This window comes from Panthera leo, chromosome C1 (assembly GCF_018350215.1).
Source record: "Panthera leo isolate Ple1 chromosome C1, P.leo_Ple1_pat1.1, whole genome shotgun sequence".
Classification (NCBI taxonomy): domain Eukaryota; kingdom Metazoa; phylum Chordata; class Mammalia; order Carnivora; family Felidae; genus Panthera; species Panthera leo.
Window position 1 is genome coordinate 138689421 of NC_056686.1, and position 12730 is coordinate 138702150.

Consider the following 12730-nt stretch of genomic DNA (forward strand, 5'->3'; position numbering starts at 1 on the left):
CCTTACCTTAACTGCTTGCCTTTTATTGAATGTCTCTGAGCTTTTGTCCATTTTGGACGCTGTGTTTTCTCTGCCTGGATTTTTTTTTTTTTTTTTTTTCTCTCTCTTTTGCCTTGCTAAATCCCTATTGGTCCTGAAAGTCTTAGTTTAGATTTTACTTTCTTTGGATATATTTCTCTATCCTCCTTAGACAGTCTTTCACTAATTGAGGAGACATGCTTGTCAAGCCCAAACATGATTGCATACTGAGATATCTCTCTTCTACCAGCTAAGTTGCTTCATAGCAGAGTCTGTCTCATCCACTTTTAACAATTCTGAGTAATAGGAGTAGTATCTGGTGTCTCCTAGATGCTCTGAAAAGTGTTGAAAGAATGACACCGATAAAAAAAATTCTTAGCCAGTACTCTTTTATCTTTTAGATAAAGAAATCACAGAAGCCATCTCTGATAAGTTGAGACTTAAAGGAATTTCAGAAGCAATCCATTTGGCAATTTAGGAACCTTAAGGAAAGGTAGTGTGGCTAGGATAAAGGATGGGTAGGGAGAAGTCAGAGAGAAATAAGGCCTTATAAGTCAGTGATAATTTTAACCTGAGTATGAAGGGAATTTATTGGGGAGTGATATGACCTAATTTGCCGTCTACAAAGTAATACTGCTTTGTTGGGAACGGCATTGGTCCCTTTTGTGGTTGGGAGAAAGTAGGCATTAAGTGGTAGAGGCGCAATAAAAGTTACTGCAATCAAGATGTATTTCATAGGAACTTTTGTTTAACCTTAGTTTAGAAATATTTCCTGCTGTGATAGTAATGTAGTCTGTTGAATATGGTTTTTTCTTTCCTTTTTTTTTTTTTTTCCAATTAGTTTGTACTGTTAAAGTTCAGGTGTGTAAATGCAGAAGATAATTAAAACCTGTGGCACAATTCTTTTCCTGTCATTTGCATGTGTTCCCGTATTTCTGGTATTGGTGCCAAACACCTCTGTTAATTTAGCAAACGGGATCGATTTTCTTGTAATTGAGATGTTAAATTCTAGTTTGTGAATATGTGTATATTTAACCTTTGAAGAAAATTCTACTTACTAAAGTTATAAATATCTAAGGTGATATCAGGATGAGTACAGCATTAAGGGACATCAATGGCAATGTTTTCTATAGTTCTGTGGTGAAGGAACTATTTATAAATAATTCTTAAAGCACCTTGCAGTTATTAAAGTAAATTTTAAATAGAATTATGCATTGAATTAACATTATTAAAATGACTTATGTTGCCTACTTTACATTTTCCAGGAACATCATTTACAGCGAGCTATTTCAGCACAGCAAGTATTTAGAGAAAAAAAAGAGAGCATGGTCATTCCAGTTCCTGAGGCAGAGAGCAACGTCAACTATTACAATCGCTTGTACAAAGGAGAGTTTAAACAGCCAAAACAGTTCATTCATATTCAGCGTAAGTTTGTTGATTCATTGTTTTCTGTTTGTAATTTATCTACCAGTGAATATCCTTTCTTTTCTATGCCCAAAGAGATTTTAATTTTTCAGTTCATACACACTGATTAATAGAAATGTAAAACATTAAGGAATAAAATTTCTGTATGCTTAACATCTGAATTTGCAGGTGGGAGATCATTTTGAGCATTAGTTGCATTTGGAACATTTGATGTTTATGTAGATTAGGATTTGGTGTGGTACTTAAACTTTATTATACAACTAAAAGTTGGTGGACTGCTGTACTCAAATTTAAGATTTATTTTTAAAGGCCTCGTGGCTATAATGCTGATTAGGGGTGAGTCTTCAGAAGTTTTTTAGAATTAGATTTTACCCCTCTACCTACGTCTAATTTTTATAAAATTCTGTTTCTGCCTCCTTGATACTATCTTATTTTTCTCCCCATTGTTACTATTTAAATGATCACCATCTCTTGCCTTAGAACTGTTTCACTAACCTCCTGTTAAATTTACTATCCCTCCATCGCCTTTCCTTACCCTCTTCTAATATGCCTTCTCGACAAAGTCCACCAGCACCAGAGTGGTCTTCCTAAAGTGTCAGTCTGATCAAATTATTCTCTGGCTTAAAATCCTGCTGTTCTTTATTGTCGCCAGTAGTTTTCAGCTGATGGTGTAGACAGATGCTGATGTCTTGGTATCTTGTCTGATTGTGTAAGAAAAAGCCTTGGGTAGCTTGTTAAAATAGAGATTCCAGGGCTCTGCTTCAGGCCTACCTGTATGAGAATCATCGGTATGCATCCTAGTAATAAGTATTTTTAAAAGTTCCCAGGTAATTATGAAACTCCTCCAGATTTAAGACTGACTAGAAGATTGACTATTTTCTGTCTGTTCTAAGATGCACATTTTTTATTGGTCATCTTTGAAATAAGATTGCATATTAAATTGTTATTGTCCTGGATACAAGTCTAGTTTATCTAAAGAAAATTTGCTTTTGTTTCTGCCAAGCATTTAGGGAAACTACCAACATCAGACCACTTTAAAGTTTTCCCTGTTTGTTTTGTTTTTAGACCATACTGATAGCTTTAGTTCAGGCTACAGACCTGCTTAGAGTTCATTTCTCAGGGGGAGATTTTTCTCTCCTCCTTTCATGTAAGGGCAAGTTGAGAAATGAAGTTCCTTGCTGTTTCTTTCTGCATAGTTGGTTTATTTCTTTATCTTACACTGAGATTGTTACCATTTGGTAGTGTATGTTTATGCAGGAGTATTCTGTTAACCTTGTTAATAGACTCCAGCAGAAAGCTTTTTTTTTCTTTTTAATAGTACATAAAGTCATAGTGCACCTTGTAACTGGTGGCAGTTTAGATTTCACAGTTCAGTAATAGGCAAATTCTCTACTTTGAATACAAGACCCTTTGTGATCGTTTCCCCTGTCTACTCCATTAACCTCATTTCCTGACTGCTCTTCCTCACACTCTCTTAGCCATAGGAACTAACTTGAAATTACTCATATTTGCCTGGTTATTTCACATTTCACATCTCACACTCCCTTGCTTGTGCTAGTCAAGTCAGCTTTCACCTCCTGCAACTCACTGAACACCTAACTTCTTTCTGAAGCTTATCCTGACTTTTGTCATCCTACTTCTGTTTTTTACTTAATCTCAGTATCTTGTACATACCTCTATTAGAGGACTTGCCATATTTTATTACAATTATTTGTAACCATTCTTTCTCTTCTTTTAGACTAGGAGCTTCTTGAGGGCAAGGACTATGTTTTATTTTCTCTTCATATCTTTAGAGTGAAGTGCATGGCTTATAGATGCACAATAAATAGCATGTTTGTTGACTGAATTGTTTTTAAATGGCTTTTAAAAGGCTGTTAGGTATCACAACCATTTCCAGAATTTTTTTTTTTCTCTTAAGCATTCAAGAGAAATATGATACAGCCATTATTTATGTCACTCTGTATTCTTTGAATCCCTTTAGTTTGTTGCATTTGTCTTACCTGTGTATCAGGAAAGAGCAGGTTCATAATAGGAATTTTAAGTATTTTTCAAGCCAAAGTATCCATTTGTTATTGTTTTGTATTTTAATAACACTGTAGCTGGACATCAGGACCATATGTAAAAACCATTCTAGAAAACCAAGAATGAAGAAGTTGCATGTAACCCATCTGGGTCAGGCACATTAGATACAGTAAACATTAAAATTGTGTAGGTTTTTAAATTTCATTTTATTCTATTACCACAGAAAATAGAATAAAAATAATAGAAAATTATTTTCACTTTCATTTTTTCTTTTAGTCTGTCAGTATGTGTTCTACATACTATGCTATATATAAGATCCTATTGCACATATAAATTTTCATACTCCTCTTTCTACTTATATTTTAAGTTTCCCACGTTTGAATATTGTCTGTGATTGTCATTTTCAGTGTCTACTAATTTTCTATCAAATTGATATTTATCAGTTTGCTTACTTCTATGCCTATTACTGGCCTTAAACTTGTCTATACTAAAATTTAAACTCATGTTATCATTGAGATTTTTTTTTTCAGGGAAGAGCTTTTTTTTTTTTTAAGTTTATTTATGTTTTTAGTAATCTCTACACCCAATGTGGGGCCTGAACTCACAACCTCAGGATCAAAAGTCAGATGGCTGTTCCAGTTGAGCCAGCCAGGTGCCCACCCCTCAAGGAAGGGCTTTTATTTATTTAAAAAAAATTTTTTTTAATGTTTATTTTTGAGAGAGAGAGAGAGACACACACACACAGAGTGCGAGCAGGGGAGGGGCAGAGAGAGAAGGAGACGCAGAATCTGAAACAGGCTCCAGGCTCTGAGCCGTCAGCACAGAGCCTGACGCAGGCTGGAACTCACGAACTGCGAGATCATGACCTGGGAGTTGAAGCCCGACGCTTAACTGACTGAGCCACCCGGGCACTCAAGGAAGGGCTTTTAAACATTTTTTTTTGAGTTCTGAAATAAAAGGAATTACAGAAGATATTGCTCTGGTTTTTCCTTTTCTTCTTTACATGATAGAGTTGAAAGAATCTCCATTTGCCTGCCTAAGAAAAGACATTGCATAATTGCCACAGTAGGATAGCTTAGTTCAGGTTCATCACATTGTTTCCCTGAGCTTTGGCAGAAAACTTACTTTATTACTCCACAGTGCTACTAATGTGACTATTACCCATTTAGAGTTTTTCAAAGATTCTTTTATCTATCAGATATACTTTTAACTTTGTATGATTTTTTTTTAAGTTTATTTATTTATTTTGAGAGAGAGCATGAGTGGAGGAGGGGCAGAGATAAAGAGTTAGTCAGTCAGTCAGTCAGTCCCAGTCAGGCTCCACGCTCTTCCCAGAGCCCAACTGGGGCTCCATCTCAAGTGAGCCCAAATGAAGAGTCAGATGCTTAACTGACTGAGCCACCCAGGTGCCCCTAACTTTTCCCTGTGTGTTCTACCACTAGGATACCAGCCTTACTTACCAAAATGAGCTGTTAGAAGTGAAGGTCTGTTTTTTTTTCAGGAGCAGAATTTCATCTCACTCACCATACAGCCCCAGAATATGGTTTTAATACAATTTTCTTTCCATTTCCCCTGACCCTTCATACTTTTCAGCTACAAAATAATGAGCTCCTTGCACCTCTCTGACTTATGCCATATATTGTTATACCTCCATGTTATACCCCTTTACTTCTCTCTTCCATTTGTTAGAATATAACTTATTCTCTACATCTCATCTCCAGGATTACATTTAACAGCCTTTCCCTGAGCCCCTCTAAGCAGAATTCTTGGCACTGTTTACCTCAAGCCCTCTTGTGTCATACACACCCTCATTGTAGCATGAGCCACCTTTGGTTGTGATTGTTTGCCTTCTGCTGTCTCTCTAGGCTATACCAGTCATTGAGAGCAGGGACTTTTTTTTCTTTCAATTTCACTGCCTAGTATAGTACTTAGCATGTGGTTAGGTAAGCAGTGTAATGTTCGCTGAATAAGTAAACGAGTGAATAAATGGATGATTGAAGGTAAAAGTATATACACGTTGGTATTTTTGAGACATTGATCTTGTAGGACTCAAAATTGTACACAGGATCAAACATAAGAACAAAATTATTGGGCTGCCAGGGTGTTCAGTTGGTTGAGTGTCCAACTCTTGATTTCAGCTCAGGTCATGATCTCATGGTTCAAGAGTTCAAGCCCCCGTTGGGCTCTGTGCTGACAGTGTGGAGCCTGCTTGGGATTCTCTGTCTGCCTTTCTCTCTCTGCCCGTCCCCCACATTCTCTCTGAAAAATAAACATTGAAAAAAATAAAATTATTTGTGTGTGTAGTGAAATTGAGGACCCGTGTGGATCCAAGTTAGAAATGAAAAGTGAGCTCTGTTATTTACAACAGTGTCATTTTAGGCCAAGAAGGAGTTGGGAATGGAATGATACCAGTCTTGATATGGATGCAAGAACTTTGTTCCTTCCTTTTCTCTTGTGGTACCAGTTCTCCATAGTGACCCATATTGGTAATCTGAGGAAGTTATCAGAGCACATTGGAGTAGTCTTTCCAGCATCTTTCCAGATGGAGGCATCTTGGAGGCATGTGGTCTTGATACCTAAGATACTGAAACTGTTCCTCACTGGTCAGTTGTGTGACACATGCATAAGATGCTACCTCCATTTTACTTACTATTACAACAGATTTACTTTGGGTACCTCAACCCAGATGTTATAATTCCTTCATTCCTTTTGGAATTTAAGAACTTCATCAAATTCAGAACCCAAACTTTTCTCCTTAAGGAAATGACTTTGTTTACATTGCAGTAAGTTATTTTGATGTTCCATTATTCCTTTTATTTAATATGGTAATATTTTATAGTTGACATTAAGTATCTCAGAATTTTAGAACATGAAGGAACTTGAGATATTGTTTCAATATTGTTTCATAAGTGTTTTGAAGTTAATTTGTCTCTAGTTTTGAACTCACCTAAATGGTCCTTGAAAATAAGACTCCTTATCTTGTTTTGAAAGGAAAGGTTTCTTCCTCTTCTCCCTGCACTGCACCTACACACACAGATCAGTAGACCATCTCAGCTGCTTCTTGGCTGAAAGAGGAGAGTTCAGGAGGAAGGATAGGTGGGAGGTAGCACCTCCTCATTCTCTGTTGAGCAGACAGAGGAACTCACCAAAAGGAGATTGAAGTCTGCTATTTGTATCTGCGGCCAGGATAGTAAAGCCCTAAGAAAGTGCCTGTCATTGTGTGTATACTCCTTATATACCTTAGTACACGTGAAGGTGGCTTCTTCTCAGTCTGATAAAGGTGACCATTGTCAAGTCTACATTAGGAAAAGAAGAAAAATTCCACTTATTCAATATAAAGTAGACCTGTATGTTCCACTAGGTTTTCAGCAAGAGTGAGATGGATGCTGGCCTAACATTCGGCTTCAGTCTCATTATCCTTGCAATGCTCTTTGCTATTCTTTTAACAAAAATGATGACCTTTTACCCTGGTGGAACACACATGTTTTGATTGGAAAATCCAAATGAAGAGCAGTACTTTGTTTATACAGTAAAACTTCTTGGTGAAAAGGATGATTCTAGGAACATCACTTTTTGTAAAACTGTTGCCAGGTATGTATAAAGCAGTTAAATTGAGCACACATCTCATGAAATGAATCACGCATTCAGATAAATAAATATTAGAAAAAAAGTGCCACAAGTATAGAAGTGGATTGTGGAGAACACATTCCAGGTGAAGCTAGATCCCAGGTTCAGGTGATTGGAGGCATGGTAACAGGGACAGTGAGCCAGGCCAGGCCTCGAGGACAACCCACATTCAGATCAATTGGCTGTAAGGATCTTTCTCCTCAGGATTGTGCTGAGTCTCCTTAGGTAAAGCTGTGGGCATGAAGGCTGAAATGTAGAGCAGTACCTGGAGAGCTACTAATCTAGGAAGGAGGAAGAAACCCAAAACTCAAAGTATTAAAGTAACGCCAGGTGTTTGGGGAAAAAGCAAAATAATCATTGGTGGTCTGGGTAGAGAGATAAAAATGAGTACAAAGAGAGTGCCCCTTGAGTCTTTATGCATTTATTTATGCCCACTATTAAAAAATTTGAAAAATTGAGGTGACTTTGAGTAAAATACAGCATCACAGATTAGAGACCTTGGTTAAAGATTCAGGAGAAAACAAAGAGGTAAATTTGATACATAGTAGTGCATATTTTAGGCATGATGTAATTAATAGACAAAGCAAAAAAGTGAGATTGGTTTTAAGGTGTATATTTCAGTGCATGTTTCCTGGCACTGAAGCATTTAGAACCTCCTGTGGGGCCACACAAAGAAGATACTGTGATATAACCCAGCACACCAGATTTTGTTAATAGGTGTTACCAGAAATAAGCTTTCAGCATGTTCACCTAGCAGGTAGCATCTCCACGGAAGATTCTTCAGTGACACCACACTGCCCTGAGTGTTGGCGCTTTGTAGGATTTTGTCTCTGTCCCTATCTACCACCAAAAACTAAATTTCCTTCCATTTTACCCCACTGGTATAATTTAATGGGCTCCCTACCAATAAAAGTACTTTTTTATATGCTTATTTTCTGAAAATTTTAATAGAAAACTAAACTTTTCTTTCCACAGTTATGGGTAAAATGCTTAGTAACATAGCTGACCTGTACCGATTGCCGTGCCCGGTCCTGTTAGTGTTTTACATATATTATGTCACTTATGCCTCAAAGGTACTTTATGAGGTACTTTCTTTTTAAAGAAAGATTACAAAAAGAACCCAAAGTAATGGAGCTAGCAAGTGGAAGAGTCAGAATTGGAACCAGGCCCTCTGGCTCTAGGGTGCGCCTGTTTAACTCTGGTATACTGTTTTTCAGTCATGGCTCATGGTTCTAAGATGCAGATACTGATACATGTTAAAACAAATCCATTTCCATTCAAATGTGGTTGATGATAGAATCAACAATGGGAGTAAAGGATTTGTTTTTTCCATTAGTTTTGTGTGTATGTGATGGATAAATTGCAGGATAGAGGATAGGTTGTCAGCTGATAGAAAAGGAAATCCTGGGCTTGGGGTGCCTGGGTGGCTTAGTTTATTAAGTGTCTGACTTCAGCTCAGGTTATGGTCTCCCAGCTTGTGAGTTTGAGCCCTGGGTAGGGCTTTGGATTCTGTGTCTCCCTCTCTCTCTGCCCCTCCCCTACTCATGCTCTTTTTCTCAAAAATAAAGAAAGATGAAAAAGAATTAAATAAATAAAGTGTTAATAATGCAGAAAAGAATAGTAATCCCAGGATGCCTGATTGGCTCAGTCAGTAGAGCGTGTGAATCTTGATCTCAAGAGTCTTGAGTTTGAGACCCATGTTGGGCATAGAGATTACTTGGAAAAAAAAAAAAATCATAATAATAATCCCATCTTGCAAAGGTAAGCAACAGAGATAAAAGTTGTCTTCCCTTTTTTCCAAATTTGTGTAATGTGTATGTGTATATATATGTATAGGTCTGTGGTTTTTGCTTTTTTTTTACTTACTGTCAGTAAGCATTTTTCCAAGTCATTAACTAGCTTTAATAATTTTCAAAGCTATATAATATTACAAGGAATTTGTTTTACATCCTTCAGTAGTCAGCAGGAATCTAAGAAAGCAAGCCAATACTGAAGGTTTTTATTTGTTTACACTTTAATTAACAAGGAGTTCTAGACCCAGGATTATTTGTGGTTTTGTTATTAGTAAAATACAACTTTGTGTATTAGTAAATATTGGCAAATTAGTAATTTCATTAGTAAAATATAATTTGCATTTTAAGGAGAAACAGGATTTTAGGCTTTGAAAAAATTATTATTTTTTTTTTTTAAAAGCTAGTGCACAGTGAACCCTTTTTAGATAAAGCCTAATTTACTTCAGATGATGCTTTACGTTCAGTTGTCATGTCTCTTCAGGCTATTCTTTAGTGTTTTTTGTGCTTCATACAACGACATTTTTTAGTACGGGCCAGGTATTTGGTAGAATGTTCCTCAGTTTGGGTCAGCCTGTTTCCTCATGACTTGTTTCAGGTTAAAATGGGGTGGTGGTGGTGGTGGTGGTGGTGGTGGTGGTGGTGGTTTTATTGTGGTAAAAAATATAACATGTTCTCTCTTAATTTGTAAGTCTGTATCACAGTATCGTTAACTATATGCACATTGTTGTTCAACAGATCTTTAGAAGTTTTTCATTTTGCCTTACTGAAATTCTGTACCCATTGAACAACTCCCCTGTTACACCCTCCCCTCAACCCCCGACAACCACCATTCTACCTTTTGTTTCTATGAATTTGACTACTTTAGTTACCTCATGTAAGTGGAATCATGTGTATTTGTCTTTTTGTGACTGGGTTATTTCAGTTAGCATAATGTCCTCAAGGTTCATCCATATTGTATCATATGACAAGATTTCATTCTTTTTTAAAGCTGAATAATACCTCATTGTATGTGTATATCACATTTTGTTTGTCCATTCATCTGTTGATTCTACCTCCTGGCTGTTGTAAATAATATTGCAGTGAACATGGGTCTTCGCATATATATCCCTTTGAGATCCTATTTTCAGTTCTTTTGGATATATACCTGGAAGAGTAATTGCTGGATCACATAGTGGTTGTATTTTTGAGGAACCTCCCTAGTGTTACACACAGTAGCTACAGTATTTGACCATCCTACCAACAATGTGCAACGTTCCAATGTCTGCACATTCACACCAAGTGTGATTTTTGTTTGTTTTTTGTTTGTTTTTTAGAGTGGCCACCCTAATGATGGTATCTCATTGTGATTTTGATTTGTAATTCCCTAGTGGCTAGTGATGTTGAGCTGCTTTTCATATGCTTGTTGGCTATGTGTATATCTTTGGAGAAATGTCTCTTCAGGTCCTTTTTTTTAATTGGGATGGTTTGTTGTTGTTTAGGAGTTCTTGTATTCTGGATATTAACCTCTTATCAGATATATGGTTTGAAAGTATTTTCTCCCATTCCATAGGTTGCCTTTTCACTCTCCTGATTGTTAACTGTGCTTTGCAGAAGTTTTTAAGTTTGATGCAATCCCATTTGTTGTTGTTGCTTGTGCTTTTGGTATCATCTGGAAGAAATCATAACTAAACCTAGTATTATGAAGCTTTTCCTGTGTATTTTCTTCTAAGAGTTTTATAGTTACAGGTCTTGTGTTAAAGTCTTTAATTCATTTTGAGTTAATATTTGTACATAATGTAAGAAGAAGGTTTGTCTTAATATTTTTTGCATGTGGATTTCAGTTTTCCCAGCACCATATGAGACTATCCTTTCTCCATTGTGTAGTCTTGACACCCTTTTTGATCATCTTGTGAGGGTTTATTTTATGATTCTCTGATCCCGTTGGTCTGCAAGTCTCTTTTAATGCCTATACACAAATTTGATTATTGTAGTTTTGTAATATGTTTTGAAATCTGAAATGTATGGGTTTTTTTTTTTTTTTTAAGTTTATTTATTTATTTTGGGAGAGACAGAAACAGCCCTAGCAGGGGAGGGGCAGAGAGAGAGAGAGAGAGAGAGAGAGAGAGAGAGAGAGAATCCCAATCAGGCTCTGCACCATCAGTGCCTGATGAGGGGCTTGAACTCACAAACTGTGAGACCATGACCTGAGCTAAAACCAAGAGTCGGAAGCTTATTTAGCTTGGTGAAATCTTATTTAGCAAAGAGTCTCTCTAGTAAAGGAAATTAGTTCTTCATTGCCCTCCAGTTTATGTTTTACACGTTTGGAATTTTTCAAATCTTTTAGGATTTCTATTTCAAAACTTTATGATATCTGTACTAAGTTTATTTCCTGGTCCACTCAATGCTTTGCTAAAATTAAATCTATAAGAATATTGGTATTTAATTTCTCATGTTTCCAACAGTTTAGTGCGCTATGGAGATACATTCTTTTTCTTTGACTTATTTATTATTTATACTATTAGCTATTAATAGCATGTATATTTTTGCACATATAATTGTAGAATTAATTTGTACTGGTTAAGCTAAGATACTGTCTGCATCCAGATGTCTAAGGGAGGCTTTTGCCCTCATTTTGTATTTGTTGAATGATTCATTGAGAGTGAATGAGAAAGAGATGAGGTCTGAACAGAAAGTAGGGGAGAATCTCAGGTAGAACGCAGAGATCACTGACTCAGAATATTTTTTTAAAACACAAAATTGTTTTCACAAAGTAATACGGTTTTATTTTTAATAGGTAATGCATTTAGATGATTTCAAAATAGACAGTATATGAAAAACAGCCTCCAGTCACCCTCCCCTTATAAGAAACTACTTTTTTAAGGCTATGTTTTCTTTTAGGGTTTTGTTATGCAAATTCAAGCACTTAATTTATATTTTTATACCCCTTTTACACAAAAGTTAACATACTATATGTACATTTTGGCACTTGATTTTTTTTTTTTCTTTTTCATAAGAGTATAGTCTGGAAACTAGCCCATATCAACATGTAGAATGTGTCCTCATTTCTGTTTTACTGCTGCATAATAGTTCTTTGTGTTTGGTTGTGCAAGATTATTATCCCATTTCCTATAGAAGGGAACTTGGATTGTTTCCAGTCTTTTGTTACTGCAGATAGTGCTTCTGTGAAGAACTGTGAACATACAGAATTTCATAAAGGTGTAATTATATGTATTCCAGAAATTGCCAAGTTGCTTTCTATAGGAGTTCTACAGTTTTACACTTCCACTAGCAATGCATTATAGTGCTATTTCATCACAGCCTGGTCAAAAGACTGCCTTAGAATTTTTTAATTTTTTCCAAGTCTGATAGGTGAGAGATGATATACCTCAGTGCATTATTCTTTTAAATAAACCTTTTAGTTTGGAAAAATTTCAGATTTATAGAAAAGTTGCAAAGGTAGTATTCTTTTATACCTCTCACCCAGTTTCAGTTTCCTCTAATATTACTATCATGCATTACTGTGGCACCTGGTGTCAAACCTAAGAAACCGATATTGGAACATCATTGTTGATCAAAATCCAGACTTTAGTTTCTCTTAGTATAGTTTTAATTTGGATTTCTTACTATGAATGAGGTTGAGTGTTTTTTTTTCTTTTAAAGGAGCCATTAACATTTTTATCTTCTGAATTGTCACTGTCCTTTACCCAAGTTGCCTACTGAGTTGTTAGAAAACAAGAGAGGAATGGTCTGAAGGAGAAGAGAGAAGACTAGGAGACTTTCTTTTTAAACCATCATTACATCATTTAGGTCCTATCTAATATCATTAGGCTGTAGTCCCTCTCTGATGATGGAAATCTCTCCATGAA

General features: G+C 36.1%; 1 protein-coding gene across 3 annotated transcripts in view; it reads left to right on the top strand.

The window, feature by feature from the left end:
- EPC2 (enhancer of polycomb homolog 2) overlaps positions 1-12730 on the top strand; it is a 121403-nt gene that overhangs the window by 47103 nt on the left and 61570 nt on the right. For all 3 annotated transcript variants that reach the window (XM_042948741.1, XM_042948743.1, XM_042948744.1), the window contains exon 2: positions 1284-1443. In XM_042948741.1, coding sequence (XP_042804675.1) covers positions 1284-1443 — 160 coding nt within the window. The remainder of the gene's footprint in view (positions 1-1283; positions 1444-12730) is intronic.